The 19,097-nt window shown below is 42.5% G+C and overlaps 1 protein-coding gene across 1 annotated transcript in view; it reads left to right on the top strand.

Moving 5' to 3' along the window:
• The window catches only part of VRK2 (VRK serine/threonine kinase 2), a 99,942-nt gene that overhangs the window by 59,742 nt on the left and 21,103 nt on the right, over window positions 1–19,097 (top strand). Inside the window, exons 8-9 of the mRNA XM_084799578.1 lie at window positions 8,994–9,126; window positions 18,009–18,129. Coding sequence (XP_084655704.1) covers window positions 8,994–9,126; window positions 18,009–18,129 — 254 coding nt within the window. The remainder of the gene's footprint in view (window positions 1–8,993; window positions 9,127–18,008; window positions 18,130–19,097) is intronic.

The following is a 19,097-nucleotide window of genomic DNA, read 5'->3' as shown; positions in this document are numbered from 1 at the left end:
CTTTAGTACTACTGGTCATTTGAACCCATCTATTTACTGAAGTATTTTTAAATTATGTTGTAGTCTAATGCATTGCCAGCTTACTAGTGTTCCTATTCTACAAGATTAGTCTCACCACTGCATATTAAAATGTGTCTTATGAAATCAGATTAGAGCTATATTAAAAGTATACACTTGAAGGTACAGAAGATGGACTATTAGCATCTTACTAGTTTTGGAGAATAGTGATGGGGTGGGAAATATCGGCAGTAATAACACAATAACTTAAATTTAGAAACCCAAGTGCCCATATTTAAATTAATATTTTATGAAATATACATCAAGTGTTATGATTCAGAGAAACTGTTAAATACAGAATTTTATAACTAGGAAGGTACATATTTTTACAGTTTATTTTGGAAACTTAAAGCATACTGACAAACAGAGAACTTCATATACATGTTGCTTTTAAAGGTAACATTTAAATTTTTTACCTGTTTTTGGGAGAGGTGTATTAAAATCAATTATAGGTCTTGCAGCATTTTACACACATATATATCTTCAAAAACCAAAAACCACTCACCATATCGTCATCATGTCATTGCTCTTCTTAACAAAATGTTAGACACAGTTTTTGGTTTGTTTCTTGTTTTTCTGAAATCCGTGGACCATGGAAACGTGCTGGTCTTGACTGCAGATGCACTACAGAGTTCTTTTCCTCTCTGTACAGCTTGCCCTTCTGGACAGTGAGTGGCTTATGTGGTCTCTTCCGGTCCCTTTTCTCACACAGGGTCTTTGAATGAAGCTGGCAAGCTTGTGACGTTATGGTTTGAATTTGGAATGCCAAATTCAAATTTTGGAATGCTTGTGTCTTGAGCAGCCCGTCCCCTCACGGTGCTGTTCAGAGTGCAGTTTAGAACGATTTTGCCAGGACAGCGCAGATCACACACAGAGACAGGGCTAGTTTGTGACATATACATGGTTCTTTCCCTCCCTTTCTTCCACTGCTTCTTGTTGGCTGTGAGGAGACCAGCCATGGAAGAACAGTCTGAACCTGTGAGTCCACATCCATCTCTCCTTCTGTGCATTGATCTGTCAGCTATGTGGTCACAACAGTGATGAACTAACAGACCCACAAGTGTGATTTTAGAAGCCACTGGTCTATAACTAGACATTTGCAACAGAGTATCACAATTTTAGTCCAATGAGTTGGCAAACTAGTAATGTGTTTCATTGACTAATATACTTCCAGCAGGTGTCACAAGGCATGGGGTATATTGAACATTCAATAAATAATGATTAATTAGCAACGAGAAATTGAATGTATATATGTATCACCAGCCACATAACATCTGGTATTAGATTAATGGAATATATTAATTAAGTTAAATAATATTTTTGTTAAATTCCTACTTGGAGAGATCTAGCTACTGTATCCAAGATGTTTACTATTTCTTATAAAAATTATGGGTCTTTTCTTTTAAGAAATGTATTGCATTTACATATTTGTTGATTTATTGGGGGGGCGTGTGTTACAACCTGCATGTGGAGGTCAGAAGACAACTTGTGGGAGTTGGTTCTCTCTTTCTACCACATGAGTCCTGGCAATCAAACTCAGGTCATCAAGTTTAGCAACAAATATCTTAGCTCACTTAGCTGTCTCTCTGGCCCTGCACATGGTTTCTTCCAGAGAGAACTCTCCCAGTGTACTTGCAAAGAGAAATAGTAGGGGTTGCTTTGATAAACTCTACCCCTAATACATGTGAGTAAGACCTCGTTTGAAAATAGGGATAAAAATAATACAAAGCCATTACAGAGAGCTCCTTTCCAGTATGATTTGGGGAAATGCCAGAGAGAAGCATGCAGAATGAAGCTGATGTGAAGAGACCCGGGTACCCACGCATAGGGGATGAACACTTGAGCCACCAGCACTGAGGAGATGGGCATGGTGTGGTTATAGTACCGCCTCAGGAGTACTGTCTAGAAGCCTGGGTTTTTATGATTTCCATGAAGACAACAAAAGGCCACCTGATTTATTTTGTTCCATAAATGTTCATATTTATGAAACATGGCATATGTTTTGGTCAGATATTATCTCCCAAGTAGTGACTCTGTAATGGATGCTAGTCCAAGATGTCTATGTTTAAGTAATTTTATGCTTACAGTATCACTTTGAGGGAGATACTCCCCTTATTTCTTGGGTGGTGAAACAGAAATTCAAAGAAGCAAAGTGTCTTGGCTAGAACACTGGTGGACACAGAGGTGGAGCTGGTCTCAGAACGATGGAGCCTGATTCTAGAGCTCCGGTCTCCACTGTGCATTCTTGCTTCCCCCTGGACGCTGGACTTCCTTCTGAGGTCGTGTAGCTCATTTGTACTCAGAGTTTCTCATTGCCTGAAGACTTCATCCTTGCCAGGAAGGAGAGCTTGTTTTTGTCCATTAGCCAGAGCTGTCAGTCAGTCTACCTTGATGGCAGAACCCAGAGCTGAATGGATTGAGGTGTCCATTGCTAACTGGTTAGTTTGCTTCTGGTACAGAAGTGATTTTTCCCCCCCAAATCTCTTCTTCCTCTAACCCCGTCCCAATTCCCTGACACCTGACTCCTCCCCACGGATCATGATCATCACACTTGGTCCACTCCCCTACCCTCCTTCTCAGAGTCCCACTCTGCCTCCCAGCACCGTTGGCTTAGACTTTCTGCTTCTCCTCCCCACTTAGCCGACCACCAATGCTTCTTTTTTCTTTTTCTTTTTTATTTGTTCACTTTACATCCCAGTTGTAGCCCCATCCCTTGTCTCCTCCCAGTCCCACCCTCCCTCCCTCCCTCACCACCCCTCCCCTAATCCTCAGAAATGGGGAGCCCTCCTCCCTAACATCTGATCCCAGCCTATCAAGTCTCATCTGGACTGCCTGCAGCCTCTTCCTCTGTAGCCTGGCAAGGCCACACCAGGGGGAAGTGGTCAACGAGTTGGTACCAAAGTACATGTAGAGCTGGCACCTACTCCCTATATTATAGGACCCACAAGGAGGCTATGCTGCCTATCTGTCCCATCTGAGCAGAGATGCACTAACCAAGGACCACCAATGCTTCTAATGCTGTTCTTTGCCAGAACCTTGCAGCAGCTGTATCCGAGCTTCTTAGATCAGCCTTCAAAGTCTCTGTAAAACACTGCAAGTCTTTCAGCCCGCGCCGCCTCTACTGACCTGTCTGCGCCAGTGCACACAGACCCAGACCCTCCCTGCTTCTCCTGCCTGTGTTGTTTGTTTTTGCCTCTCGAACTTTCTGATCTATTTTGAGGCCCTCCTTAAATGTTGATTCTTTTCCTGTGGCTGGATGCAGGTTCCTTTTGATCACAAACGTGACAGGCTCTTTATTGTCATCAGAGCAGGTGATGTCTTCAGATCTATGGACTTGTGCACTGCCCTCTTCCTTCCTTCTGCGTGTAGCCAATGGCAAAAACTCAGCATCTGGTCCAGACGGATGGAAGTTCAAATCCCATCTTCACCAGCTGCTACAAGTTTGTTCTACACGGAGCGCCTAATTTTATTCATCCCATTTTCTGGTTCTCCAAAAAGACCTTAAAATTACTTCTTTTTTTTTTTGGAAAGTTTAAATTATTTGACTAGTGTAAGTGCTAGCCTTTCTCACTTTGCAAAGACCAAATAAATATGCATTTTTCCTTGAAGCTTACTATTCCCAATGACTTATTTTGACCCCTGATCTATTGAAAGCAATTTGGCTCGTTTTGCCTGAGCTGCCAGGACAAACCAAGCAGAAGGGTGTAGAATAGGACTTAAAGGATGTCCAGCTTGTTCTGACTTCTCCACCCCCCTGTTAAAACTAGCAAGTATGCAAAGACACAAGTGAACCCTAATAAATTACCTGTGGTTTAAGGGGTCTGCCACATCAGGGTGGGGTTTCCCAGGAAGAATGAGTGTGGATTCAGACTTTGGTAGGAGCGGGTGGCAGGGAGCTGTCTGTGGAGAGAAAAGCATTCCCGTGCAAATGGCTTCAGGAGAATCGCCACAAAGGCTCTTTAGTCACCAGTGGCCTCACCCACCAAACTAGAAAGCCAGGGCACTTTAAAGTCGGAACCCATGAAGTGGCCAAGGAGACCGGAAGTGAAGCCTTAGCAGAGTAGAGCTGGAGAGCCGGGTGTGTGGAGCCACTCTGGCCAGGCAACTAAGGAAGCTGAGTTCTGAGACGGACCTGCTCTGTCTATGAAAGTAGTTATGCTAAGGGGGAAGTTGAGTTCATTTGTTAGTCAAGGCTATCTGTGATTTACTGATCTTGTCAGGAAGGCAGGTGCTGAGACAGAATTAGGAGTTCAAGAAGTTTATGGGGGAGGTGAAATGTGATCCTGATGAAAGGAAGCAATCAAAATAGATGAGCGCGCTTTCAGAGTGGCTGCGGAAGGGGCAGTGCCAGAACTAGGCAGGCCGCACATCTCACTGTGATGCTCCTCCTAAGCGAAGCCGGGAAACCCGGTCCTTCAGAGAACATGGCTGCAGGGCAGAAGTGGCCCTACAATCTTCCCCAGGATTAGCTGTGGGTGGGGACTGCCCAGAAAGGGTGGGGCTCCTGTTGCCAACTATCTGACAAGCCCAGTGGCCCAGTTGCTGGAGGTGTCAGCTTACTGCAGTCTTTACAGGAGAACAAACAGGTCTTTTTTGATGAGCTTTGCCCTTCAGTGGCCGGCACACCATCTTTCCTTCCAGGGGCTAACACATCATTTTCCCAACCCAAACAGTTAAAGCTCAAAGTCCACAGAAGCATTAGCTTAAGCTAGGTTCTTACTGGGTGTCACAGACATTTTCCAAAACAAGAAAAATCTTCTTGGGAACTGGTCCTGGTAAAGGGTGGTGACTATTCTATGTGTGTATCGTGTTTATTATTTATCAGTTTGTAGATAGTGTGATGCACCTTCCCTTCTGTCGCACCAACTTACAACAACGACTAGAGATGGGGAATTAGAAGGGAATACAGGAATTATTAGTAAGTGCCATAGATCTCTGACATCAAAGGGAAGGGAAGCAGTTAGAGCTCTCCTTTCTGCTCACAGCAGGGAAGGGGGTTAGGACATTCAGAAAAAGGATACAATGCCCATTTGGATACGTCAAGAAGCTAGCTGTTCAGGTATGGCTCATCTTATTATAAGCAAACGCCCCCTACTCAGCTCTGATGTGAACCTTGAGATTCGTAGGACTGGCTATCTAAAACCAGGGGATATCTGTTTGCTTGCTTAAAGTGAAAACAAACAGCCACCTGTTGTTTCTCTCTTGTATGATTAAAAAAATTAACTAAGCCAAAGTTCACCCTGTATCAGAGGTTGGCAAACTTTCTGTAAAGAGCTAGACACTGACTAATTCAGGCTTCTGTAAGTTTGTGGGCGACTTGGGGGTCCATTGTACTCCCCTTCCCTCTTTGCTTTCCTTCCTCCCTTTCTTTTATAATTTTCGTGAAATGTACAGAAAGAAGGCCTAGACTGTGGCCTCCTGGTGTGTGCTGAGTTCTAGTTAGTATTACTTTCACATCAATCTTAACTTCAGAAATTGAAGAGCCCCCAGTTTTCCATCCCATGGGAGGGGTACCCAAGTCACACGGGCCTGACTTTCAACCCTTCCTCTTCCCTTCACTGCTCCCGTTTCTTTGGACAAGTTATTGGCTACTTGGGGTGCTCAGTTGTCTCCTGGGTAAGATGAAACCCCTGCTGCCTGCCTGGGTGTGCTTGTCTGAACTAAGGGAATTAACTTGTGAACTTATGAACAGACTTTGCTGAGTGACTGTCTAAAGTAGAACTTGAAGAAAGAGTGCTTCTTAGACCCTGCCTTTCCTTGTTTATCGCATTCCCCATACCGCCATCCCCACTCCCCCCCACCCCCCCCAACACATACATTCTAGCAGAACTATAGACTGTCTACTGAGTGTGCTCAGCTTTGCATAATTTGAGTCAAATTTATCAGTTAACAATGTTAAGTCTGAAATCGTCACACAGGGGCCACCGCTCACATATGCAATCAGCAAGAGTGTTTTTATTTCAGGAAAGCAAGAATCCTGCATGCAGGGGCTGGGGCTGCATGCAAAATGGCGACCCTGGATGTTGGCTCGGAAGGCCTTTTATGCATAAGGAAGGGAATTCCAGCAAGAATCGGGTAATCTAAGACCTGATTGGTAGGCAGCAAGGCAGTTACATCGGTTGGTTTTTGATTGGCCCCGTTCGGTAGACCGAGTTCTTATGGCAAGAGCCTTTAATCACAAAATGGGATACATAAGCCACATAAGGATATCAAGCACAGATGACAGTCTTGAGATAAGATTTCTCCAAGATCTTCTGGTTATCACTGGGCTGCCCTTTGGGTGGGGATTTTTATGGTCTTTTCCTGAAACTGATGCCTTTTCAAGGCCTAAGTCACGTCTGGTCCTATAATGGAGACCAAGCACAAAATGGAGTTAGTGTTTGTTTGTTTTTTTCAAACACTTTGATACTTCGGGAGAAATTATTATTAATTTCTTCTTATTAATATAAGAAGAAACTTTACTTACCAAAAGAGCTAGCCACATAGGTCTCTGTAGTATTGCTAACGGTGGGATTCGCCTAAGAGTTTTAGAGAATTGTTCCTGTTCAGTACTAAAGAAATATGTAAATTTTGAAGGGCAAACTAAACTAATTGGTTCAATTCCAAACTGGGGTGAATTTACAAGGTTAGTGAACATGAAGATACAGCTCGAGATAGAGACTTGCCCATTTTCCTGAAGTCCTGGTTTATATTCAGCGCCCTCTCATAATTTGGTTCCGTCTCATGACTGTTAACACTCAAGGAGCATTTCTGGTTGCTGTGCTGCTTGAGGCTGTGACCATGCGAGATTTAAATCACTGAGGTCTGAAATATTTATCGCCTAGAATCTGGTTAATGTATCTTCTTGACTGAACTGTTAGCTTCTGTCTGTACAGTAAGTGTGAACCCTGCACCCTTCCTATTCTGAGCAGCTTCTTGTGGTCCAGAGCTCAGAGATTTCTTCCTGACTCACATAAGAAAGTGAAACTGTGACCCTTCTCTTTTTCCTCTTTGAGACTCAGACTTCCTCCTGTCTCTAGTTCTGGGGCAGTTTGGCCAGTCTTTTCTGGAGAGCCCGAAGTTACATCCCTGTGTAGTTTGGAAGTCTCTGTGCAGGTGTTTATGTGATTCTTAGCAAACAGAAGGGGCATAAACACTTTGATCTGTGGCCCATACTGTGGCCTCTCTCTTCCCAGCCTTCTGTTTGGGCCTTTCCTATTATAGTAGTCTCAAACGAAGTGTCCTTTATTAACTTAGCTTGATGTTAAAGGTGGTCATTCATGCTAGCTAGGAACTGCTCTAGGATACTGGCTCTCTTTCTGTGACTCATTAGGTTTCAAGGTCCATATGACTAGAGTGGGGACCATGACCGACCTATGCGACTTCTTGTTGTCTTGAGTCACTGACGGAGTGTGGTCTAGTGCATGGTGTCTACTCTTTAGGTCTTAGGTCCTACTCAAGCTAGTGTTGAAAGCATGTGAGTAGCTTCTCTATATTTTATAAAAATAGCAAGTAGTCCTGGGTATTAAAATAAGGCTGTTGGCTCAATCTTCAGTGTTGCCTCCTTCAGGAATCTACTTTGCAAATGAAATTTATTTAGTTCTTGAAATAAACAAAGTCAAGTGTGCATGAGACAAAATGGAAGCAAGAGCTGATTGCTTGTGTGATGTGAAACACCTAGCCCCTCATGGCCTAGGGATCAGTTACTCAGCTGTGGGAGAGAGGAATAAACTCTGAAATATGTATTTCAGATCATTCAGCAATTTATGTTGTCTAACAACTAAAGAAACTGTATGTGTCTTATATTTAGCAATTCCAAATATCTTCTATTTGAGATATCCTAAAATGGAACATTTAAGAAACTAATATCTAAATACTAAATTATCTTTCAATAAGTTTTACATTTTAAAGTCCAGTTTATAATACTCTACTGTCATGAAACTACATTTTGAAACATTACCCAAATCCATATATATATATATATATATATATATATATATATATATATACACACACACACACACACACACACACACACATTCTTAAGTTGAAACTGCTTTCTTTTGTGAGACATGGTGAGCATGATAAAATGTGTTTGAGACCTATGAAATGATTCTCCATCTCTACCACACAGAACCGTGTGGTCATCTGGGGTCCACTATGTCCTGAAAACCACTCCCCCCTCCAAAGCAATTAGAGGAAGACGTGTGAGAATTACTTACACTCTGTTTGTTTGGAGAACCTGCTCAATCTGAGAGGCTTCCAAGGGTAATGGTGGTGCTGGGCAGTCCAGAGCAACATAACGATTTGGGCATTTTCAGTTTGAGTTGTTGGCTCTGACAGGCTGCTCACGGGTGTTAAGCCTACTCCTGGTGGAGCTTCAATGATCAGCCTTCAAGAACACTTGCTCTGCCCACATCTGCTCTGCTTCTGTACTTAAACACAGTTGCAAGTTTCAGGAAGGGATTCCTTAAAAGGCAGAGCCTCAGAACCTATGTGAAAGCAGTCGGGAGAGAAGGCACCTAGGAGCGAGGTTCAGTGTGAGCCTTCGATGAAGCAAGGGCTTAGGTCAGCAAGTTAGTCATCCTAGTACCTAGAACATAAATTGTCCACATTTGGCTTTAATGAACCAATGATCAGAGGGCTGAGGTTTCTCTTACCTTTCAAGTTCTTTTTTTAGAGCTTTTAATTCATTTTTTATTTTGTGGTGTGTATGTGTGTTTGCTTGTACTTGTGCATGTGTGGAGGTCAGGAGGACAGAGGACAACTTGTGGCAATGGGTTCTTCCCTTCCACCATGTGGGTTTACAGATGGGTATCTTTAGGCTTGGTGGCAAGTACCTTTACCCACTGAGCCATTTCACTGGTTCACAACTTACAAGTTTCTTAAGACTTAATTGTAAAGGTCATATTTTCAGAGGACAAAACATTACTCATTGACCTCTCCATCTCTCCCAGGTTTACCTTGCAGACTATGGACTTTCCTACAGATATTGTCCCAATGGGATCCACAAACAGTATCAGGAAAATCCCAGGAAGGGCCATAACGGGACAATAGAGTTTACAAGTTTGGATGCCCACAGAGGAGCACGTAGGTCTCTCCTTTCCAGTTTGCATTTTTATTTCAGGACGATGATTGAGTTGAAAGCACCAAAGCTACCACAGGATATGCGCGTTGCATGGTCAGGTTGAGGGGTAAGCACTCTGGTAAGAGTTTTGTGGAAAGTAGTGATTTGCTCTTATCTCAGGGACTATCTGACAGGAAGCAGCAACCACGTGACTGGACAGAGACTGCAAAGTGTGACACTCATTAGGCTGAGAAGTCACAGGTCTGTATGTGAGGCTGCTGGGCGGCGCTGAGGGCCTGTCAGTGGCAGTGGCAGTCATGTGCTATTCTGTTTGCATGGCATCTCTCTCAGAGCCTTGAAAGAGATACTTTCTCCACAACAGCAGTATTTTCCAAACCCCCAAAGTGTTAACTTGGGAAATCTCTCCCAGTCGCCTCTCATAGATCTCACTTATTTAAACTCACTTTGATGGTATTGGAAACACATTTGCAGGTAAATTACATACATAGCCCTTTTATTGGATATTGATTGGACTGCCTTGCATTCCAAGGCAGACTTAATTCAACAATTCCCTAATTAGTTAAAGTCATAACCTATGTCTTGTATTCATTTACCATTAATTAAACCTTAGCTGTTTATTACTCCGCAGTCCAAATCCAATAGCCGACCCAGAAAGCCATGGAGAAGGAAGGAGGAGGTCAATATTGGAAATATATGGTGCTGAGTCCCACTGATGGCTGCTTTGCTCACAATCAATATGCCCAGTGCAACTGTACTTTCTTAGTTGCTCTGTCAGCAAGACAAAAAGTCAATTCTAATGTTATGCTACTGAAAAAAAATGGCGATTATTAAAAAACTTTGGCTTTCAAAATTATATTCTTTGCAAACTTTGTTTACGAAAGTATCGTCAGATATGGTAAAGCAAACAGATAATTTTTAAAGAGCTCTCAAAGCAATGCATCTTCACTGAACGTCAATTAGACATTTGCAGTGGTGATGGTTGTTGAACTGTTACCCTAAACTAATACTTTCTAACGAGTTTCAGTTGGTGCAAACAACTGTATATTATCGCCTTTCCTATTAACAGGACCACTGGCCATGTAATGCAGAGGGTGTGGATCATTTCCAGAGCAATTAAAACAAAACCCACAGTCTTAAGGAAGGCCGTCAAGAAGGTGGAGCCAGTGTGTGGATTATGTGCCACCTTCTTAGGAATACTGTTAAGGGACAGCTTCTAAAATGAAAGGTAGCTTTTATACTCTGGGTCACAGTGAGAGAAATGATAACATGTCATTGTCAAGTCTGGTTTCTCACAAAAGTAAAAATCAGTGTTGTGTAATTTTTCATCATTTACATTGTTAATGACTTAATTAACACTTAAAGTAAGACGTAACATGGCTTTGATTAAATTAGGAAATATGAAAATGAAGTGATGCTAGGCAGGAATGCTTTTTACAATAATTCATTTAAATGCATTTATCTTATGTCTCTGAGTATTTGGCCTGCATGCAACTGTGTGCACCACGTACATGCGCAGTGCCCACCAAGTCAGCAAAGAGCATTGGAGCCCTTGGACCTGGAGTTCTGCATAGCTGTAGACCACCATGAGGGTCCTGGGAACTAAACCCATGTCCTCTGCAAGAGCGACAAGTGCTCTTAACCACTAAGTCATGTCCCCAGCCCGAACAGCGGCGCATTCTGACTTTAATGTCTCTCATTCTCAGTGAGTCAAAGAACTTTTGCCAGACTTACTTTGTGATACAGAATAGAATTTTCAGAGATACAGAAGTTCTCTTTGCTTCGTGTTGTGTCTGGAAACTCACCACACAGATTCTTAAAGCCTTGTTACCGATATTCTAATGCTGGTTCAGTCGAAGGCACACTCGCGCTGTAGAAGGAGAAGCAGAGCAGCCGCAAGTGCTCATGGTTTTTTTGTTTTGTTTTGTTTTGCTTTGTTTTTTTGTTTTTTGACCAGGCCTCGACAGCAGTGTTTCAGAACGTCTTCTTTGTTAATTTTGCACAGTACTCTTTGTGTTGTCTTCACAACATATTCAATACAATGTCTGTTTTGTGCTCAAACTTTTTCCTCCTCCTTCTCACGGCGTGCACCGATTGATACACTGAGTATGCGTCACCAGTCGACGTGTTGGGGAGAAGACTAGGCCCCGTGTGATTGTAGAGGTGGTGCTGCATCCTGAAAGAAATATTCAGGGAAGAGCCAGGGGAACAATTTTGATATTTGCTTGAGTGAATACTCATTTTCTCAGAGATGGCTTAGCTTTCCTATAACAGAGTAGACGTCTTTCATGCATTGTGCATCTTATCATCTATATAAATACATATAAGTTTATCCTCCATATGTAAGTAGATATATGTGGACACATATACATATATTTGCTAAATACGTGTGGTGGATTTGTTCTGGAATAAAAGTGGAAGATTCGATATTCTCACATGTTTTAACAGTTTGTTCCTAATATTTCCCCTTGGATTTTGTAAAATAAAGCATTTAAGCTTGGAATTTTGTTAGAAATGAACTAATCATATTTAGAAGCCAGGATAAAATGGCTCAGATCCTATATGTAAATCGAGAAAATCAGATGTATAGCTATCCATATGTTAACTATTAGTACAGTCACTGTGCGGTTTAATATCAGAAAAAGCTTTCCCTGTACCAGTCCAGGGGAGGAAGCAACGCACAAGGAAGCAACAGGAATCCAGAAGAGTGAACACTGAACCAGAACCGGCAGTTGTGGAAGCATTTCCCACACGGCAAGTGTGCCTGTGTGTAGTCAGGCAAGGCGTGTGCTGGCCCTGAGCAGACTGCGGCTGACCTCGTGCATCCTGGCTGTTATCTAGCCACTGAAGACTTAGTGAGCTTTAAAGCAATCTGCCTGAGGTTCCATTTCGTCCTCTTACCCACATGTTTTCTTATTCATCTTCATGTACAGGGAGCGTAGGGGAAAGGAAAGGAAAGGAAAGACCAGTTTTGCTACTAAGTAGCTCATTAAAACCCAAAAGCTGTGCAGAGGGCTGTACCCAAGATGAGATGGAAGGACAGAAGGATGGCTGGAGGGATGGTGCTTCCTGGGTGTGCTGTGAATGGAGTGGCTTTTAAGCAGTTGCTCCTCCAGACTCTGTGTGACCAAAGGCTAGTTTCTGCGGCTGGCTTGCTTCATTCAGTATAAAACTACAGCCAAGGACATTAGGCTTAGCTCTTCATTATTAATTTTTCGCTCCATAAAAACTAGCATGTATGAACACTGACATACTTTGTTCTTGTTGCAAGATAATTAAAGAGAATTATATGTGTGTCAAATACACTGTTTTAAAATTTGTTGCATTCTTAGTAATGTTAAGAAGCAATATTTGGATCAATGTGTAATATGGATTTTTGTAGATTTTTCTACTTACTGAGGCATGCAGTCAATACCTAATTTCTCTAGAGACAGACTGCATTTAACAGATTGAGCATTCTTAAACACTTCAGACCTGGGCATTGAGTGTATAATACCTGTTTTAATTTGACATCATTGATGAGCATAAAATATGATATCTAAATTGCATTTTAAATGTCTATCTGTTTATATAATATATCCAGTGTGAAGGAAAAATATATCGCATACTTGAAAATTATTTTTGCCGTGTGCTGCACCACATGGAATTATGCTGCTTCTTGTGTGGTTTCATTTGTTTTAGGACTCCCACCTACCAGATAGACGTGAAAGAAATGGAGAACGTGGTTCCATGCCACCAAACTGGTGACATGGCGTGCATGACACAACTAAGTCAAAAGAGCACACTTGCCTTTCTATTCCAGGATATTAAGCACTCTCATGAAATATTTGGATGCCCCATGATTCCCAAGAAATCAGAAAGCTCTTCTGTTAAAAGCATCTTTTTAGGTGAATTAGACTGCTGTGTATAGCCTTTGGCTAACATGGAAAGTCCACAAAGGCATTGCTTCCGTGTGACATATGCCCTTTTGTTTTACATTGGGTTATTTTAGGACATTTATTTTGGGTGGCTTAGGTGCTGTGGCACAGGTGCGCACAGCTTATGGGATTGGATTCTTCCCTTCTACCATGTGGTACCAGGGATCAAATTCAGATCCTCAAACGTAGTGGCAACCAGCATTGTTCACTGAGCTGTCTCATCCATGCACCCCGCACCCCTTTCATATTTATACATGTCTCATTGAGCCATAATATTCCTTGCCTTTTAACTGAACTGTTTGGTTAGTGCTGAAAAGTAAAGTCTCCTTGCTTTATTGAATAACTTTTCCTAATTGATCTACCTCTCTCCCTCCTTCCTTCTCTCTCTCCCTCTCTCTCTCTCAGACACACACACACACACACACATCAGAGCTCAGGATTTAAAAGGTACTAAAGAGAAAAAGCAAAATTCAGATGACGTTTCTCTTTCCTTTGAAATGCAATACTTTGCGTTCTACTCTCCTACTGTCCCCTGAGGAGGTATAACAAGTGGTAGCACATTGGTCAGACTTTGCTTCGCTGTGACAAAGTACCTGAAAAATACAGACTTGTGTTAGTTCACAGCAGTGGTCTTCTGCTTCAGTGATGAGGGATGTATTTGGAAGCCCCACATTGTGGCAGTAGAGTCACATGGTCCCAGCAACTCAGCATGACAACCAAGGAGGAGAAAAGAGGGATCCGAGGGGGGAGGAACAAACATTAAGGCCCTCAGGCATATGCCTTCATTGACTACTTCCTTCAGTAAGGCCTGCTCCCTACTCCTTACCCACTTCCGGTATTGGCATTATATTACTAATTCATCCAGGGAGTAAAGCCCTCAGGACCACACAACCCACCCTCGCCCCCACCCCCACGGCTATTGTGTTTGCATGCCCCAGAAGTCTGTGGCAGACATGTCATACTCCAATCCTAACAGGAGTCACCATAATATTTTATTGCTCTTTGTACATGCGAGTTGACAAAACAGTAACACAGTCACTAGTTAGAGACCTAAAAATAAAGTGTAATTCTCCCCCCCCCCCCCCCCCCCCCGTCATTAGTCCCTGCCCCCTTTCAGGTTATCCTCTTGTTCAGAAATTTCTACTTTCTCATAATTTCAGTAATATAGTAATATGTTAGGCACATCTTGTCTACTGGAAGCAAATGTTTTCAAGTTTGCTTCATTTTCTACCAAATCCTGGGTCTTCTTTATCCTGCATGATCCATAAGAAACGAAGCTAACAGAAAGCACACGCACACTGCCCAGGTGTGTCTGGCGTTAACACACTCTCCAATCCTTGCTTTACCTCTGGTGAATCGGTCCAGTTAATTCCCCTAGTTTAGAGTGCAGACTAGATCTCTAGTGTTACTTTTCTGCTGGTGTTTTGCCAGCATAGATGGACCATTACTACTTTATAGATACATATTTTTAATAGAGGCCCTGTTGTCATAATGGAGTAATATGGATGGAGCGAGCTTTCTGGAAAGGATGGTTGCGAGAATTTTGTGAGTAATTCAGTGATGATGGGAATCTGCTACTTATTTATTTATTGCACAGGCAAACAACTTTGTGTCTTTTTGTACTCTAGGTCAAAATGCCTGTGTCCTATAGCTCCTAAAAAAAAAAAAAAAAAGAAAAGAAAAGAAAAGAAAAATGGTGAGATAATGTCGGTTGGCTGGTTTTAAACTGCTGATGGAGGCAGTCACTGGACTGAGGTGTGCCTTCTCCATCCTCGGCCGTGTAGCTTCAGTGTTGCTCTGTTGGGTTTTGCTCTCCCACGCGAACAATTATTTTACCTGTTTTGCCTCCGTTTTCTTATTGCCAATATGATTAGGAATGCTGATACTGTTGAAATGATTAAGAAGTCACACTGCAGCACTACAGTGAGTGGTGCTGCGGCTCTTCTCCATACATTACATCAGTTGGGTTTTTTTTTTTTCCCTGAAATAGAAGTTGAGTCTCTACCTGTGCCTATTTTTTATGGCTGTTATACTTGGCAATACCTTATCATTTTGAAATGTTGGACAATTGCAAACAACATCCTCTCAGTGCAAAGAGAAATGTGCCTTGCTCCAAGCTAGTAAGAATAATAGAATTAGATGCTAAATAGCATTTGACAACTAATTTAAGGAAGTTTAGAGGAAAGTTCTTGATAACAAAACTGCCGAGCAGAAAGTAAACGTTTGAGTCGTTGGGCAGCTCTATGAGGACCTACAAATAATGATAGTGTTGGTTGTCAGATGCAGCTGAAACCCTTATGTAGTACAATGATTTACACAAACATGTCTTCAAGGGAGAACAGCCCATAACATGCTGTCTATCTAATGAGTACAGTAAACTGTCTGCGTCACTGAGCTGCAGAGCCGGGGCTGGCGTCCACTCTCGCTTTATGGATTCCTGCTCCGAACTCTTTCCGTTTCCTGGTTAGTTCGCGTTTTCAAATGAATTTGGAAAGTTTATAAAGAAACAAGCAGCTTAATCTTAGAAATAGTTTCAGACGCTTATTCATTTTCATTTCATGTGTATTAGTGTTTTACCATGTGCATGCCTGGTGCCTGCCGATGACAGAAGATGGTGTCACATTCTCTGGAACTGGAGTCATGGATGTTTGAAAGCCACCATACAGATGCTGGGAACCAAGCCTGGGTCCTCTGCTAGAGTAACAAGTGCTCTTAACCACTGAGTCATCTCTCCCATTCCTAAAAGTTTTCAAATTATTAATCTATGCTGGAAAGGAAACTAAGATTCTTGCACATATAAGACATGTGCTCTCCTATCGAGCCACCCTTTAGTCCTAGAGATTTCTAGTGCTGTCTACACCACTGTTGCTTTTGAATTAACAAGTATTGCACTGACTCTCCTCTGTGCCCAGTAGCTGGAGAGTGGACATGAACTCGTTTAATTTCCCTAAAACAAGTCAAGCCTTTTTGTCTCTCTGGGATCAAATTTCAGTCAGAGAGACATACTTAAAAACATTTTTAATGCTTCTGTAATGCTTCTTGAGCCAGGAAGATATGACCACTCTGTTTGGCTTTACAAATGTTTTTGTAGGACTGAGAGCAGTGGTGAAATGTTTGCTTAACCGTACTAATTAATGATGCATCTATAGTGAACGATTGAAAATTTGATAATATGTTTAATTAGATAAGACTGAACTATAGTAGTGAAGTGACCTCTACTCTCAAAGGCCTATTTTGCATGAAGACCACTTTATGAAATATTGGTTTTAGAAATCTAATAGACTTGTCCCTCAGCTGGAGGTGGCTGAGGTCTCTGGGAAGGTTCGTTCTACATTAATTCATATTGTTTTTTCCCCCTCCACTTGTGTGTAGCCAGTATCCCCCAAACAAGCATCAGAGTATCATTTTTTGAACAATAAAGGGTGTGAACGTTTTAAATGATGCTAATCAGGAATTCCTGTAATGGAGAAAAGACTTGTGCACACCTCTGTAAAAATGGAGCCATTCCATTATTAACAGGAGATTTATCACCAAGGAAATCATTGAGGAGCAGCACAGTAGAGCCTGTGTTTTTATTTTAACACCAGAGCCAAATCCTGCATTAGGAAATTGTTGAGGCCTCTGCAGAAAACAAACAGCACCCAAGGGCCTGGCCTTCTACTGGATTAAAGGGCCTTTAATAACCCAGTACTCAAGCAGCCATCAGGACCAAGTACAGGAGGAGCAAGCATGCACTCCGCTTTTAGAAGAGCCCAGAGCCAGGGGAGCAACAGTGGTGGCACCATTGTTCTCAGTGGATGGCTTTGTAAATTCAAGCCCTAGTTCACTCACTGACTTTTTCCAAGCTTATTTAACTGGGGACAGTGAAATAGGATACCTGTTTACAACAGCTTTAACAGTCACACTGCTCAGGGTATTATATATCCCCGCACAGATGAACATTCAGGTAGTAGAATCAATATAAATACCAGCTTATTGCTTTTGTAACCGCTTTTCCAAGCTTATAAAATGACTTTATTTTATGGGCACACACTAAGTGTGTTAGCCATTGGTTCAATGACTTATTAGCCAGTGTCAGTTGCATTTAAGAGTTCTTAGGTCTCGTTGTCTTTTGTTATAATGTATTTGATAAAAAGATGTCAAATTGAGATGAAGTTAGTCCACAGTACTTAAGAGTCTGCTATACATAATATTTAGTGGGATCTGAGCATGCTCTTTTAATATGCTTTAAGAAAAACCATCTTCCATTAAGTCTGTTTGGCTTCAGACCTTCCTTCGCCACCGTATCCTCTGGTCCACGTGCCCGCCATGCTTGCCTCACCTTTGGCTTTTCTATTCAGATTAAAGACCAGTGTTTTTTTTTGGGGGGGGGGGGCTTCTTATATCTGGAATCGGTGTGTGCAGCACTTTGGAGCTGTGCGCCCACATTTGCTGTACTCCCATGCAGCTGAAGGGCTTCGTGGGCATGGTTTTAGAGACTGCACACTAGATGGCAGTTTTGTCATATTCTTCTGACTTCAGATGTGACGGACTAGGAAAGGCCGGCCGTGTTTAGTCTGTACTCAGAGGGTCTCTGCATGACCGAGGCAGACCCCATGGACTTCCTGGAACATGTGTTAGCAATTTAGCTGCAGACATTTATTTCTTTGTTTTACTGCTTGGCTCTTTGAGAAAGTGTTGGTGCCGGGTTATGGGTTGTCTGGATCATGTCAGAGGCCATGGGATCAAGTTCATGTGACAGGCTAGACTAAGGAAAGATGAAGTCGGAGGAGGTGAGGAGACTGACCCTGACTCCAGCAGCAAGTCACTGCCTGTCTGTGGACCGAGGCCAAAGGCCCAGACGGTTAACGTGACTCCAGCTGAGTAAACACGACACTTTGCCCATTTGGCTTTTTCATATTTCGTCAATGGGAGCTCACTCAAGGATTTCTCTATTTCTCACGAACTCTCTCATCCTCCCCTTTCTGCAGCCCCTTCCAGAAGAAGCGACGTTGAGATCCTTGGATACTGCATGCTGCGCTGGCTGTGTGGGAAGCTGCCTTGGGGAGCAAACCTGGAGGACCCTGTGGCTGTGCAGACTGCTAAAACCAAGTAGGGATCCTCAAACACACCATCCCTTCACGGGGCAGGACTAAGAAACCATGGAAGGAAGTAGAAATGACAGAAAAAAAATTGCCCCTCGGCCACATGACCACACTAACAATATCATTAGACTGCTTAAAAATAAAGCCATCAACAGACATATAATACATTAAGATAGCACTGTAAAATTATCAAGCGCAGATAATTTTACCCCACAAATATAAAGTAAATATCAGTTTCTAGACATGCTTGTTTTCCAGCACTTAGAATCAGGTGTGGTAGTGTCTACATAACGGACTGTTTTCAAATGAGTGTGGGACCTGGGTGCAGAGGTAGTCTGTCCTTTATATGACTGATAGGAACTGTGCAGAGTAGCAGGGTGAGGTAGGAGAGGAGAGCTTGTATTTCTCAGGTGAGAATAGCATATTTCATATTCCTGTCTCCAAAAGCCCCATGTTTTGTTTCTTGAGTAGAAACAAAGAAAACTTAGAAGAGCCGTTTGTATAAAATACGCTTGCAGCCACATAAACCTTTCTGATATAGGCTAGATTCAAAGTTTATTACCTTGATTCTGTTGGCATAAGGAGGTCAGTATTATAACAGTGTTTATGTTTTACAAGTCTCTCACTCACTGATCAACTGGGTCCAAGGCACAGAGGATCCAGCCTTTCCTCACGTTCTAAGGTAGGCTGACATAGTTGTCTCTGGAGAGGCAGCTGCTGTAGCAAGGCGGTAGGATTTTAGGAAAACAAACAACGAAAATGGACACAGAGGGCAGCTCAGCCACATAAATCAATCTTCCAATTCAAATGTTTTCGGGCTGGGTCTCACTCTATAGCACATGATGGTCTCCAACTCTTGATCTTCCTGCCTTGGATCTTCCAAGGGCTATGGTTAGCGGTGTGCACCAGCACACTTGGATTCCCTGTAGGATCCGTGCTCAAGATAGAAACTTTAGGCTAATGGTTGGAAATGAC

This window comes from Acomys minous (assembly GCF_964271855.1).
Source record: "Acomys minous genome assembly, chromosome: 10".
NCBI classification, from domain to species: Eukaryota; Metazoa; Chordata; class Mammalia; order Rodentia; family Muridae; genus Acomys; species Acomys minous.
Note: the sequence above shows the minus strand (reverse complement) of the source record. Positions and strands in the feature narration are given on the sequence as shown.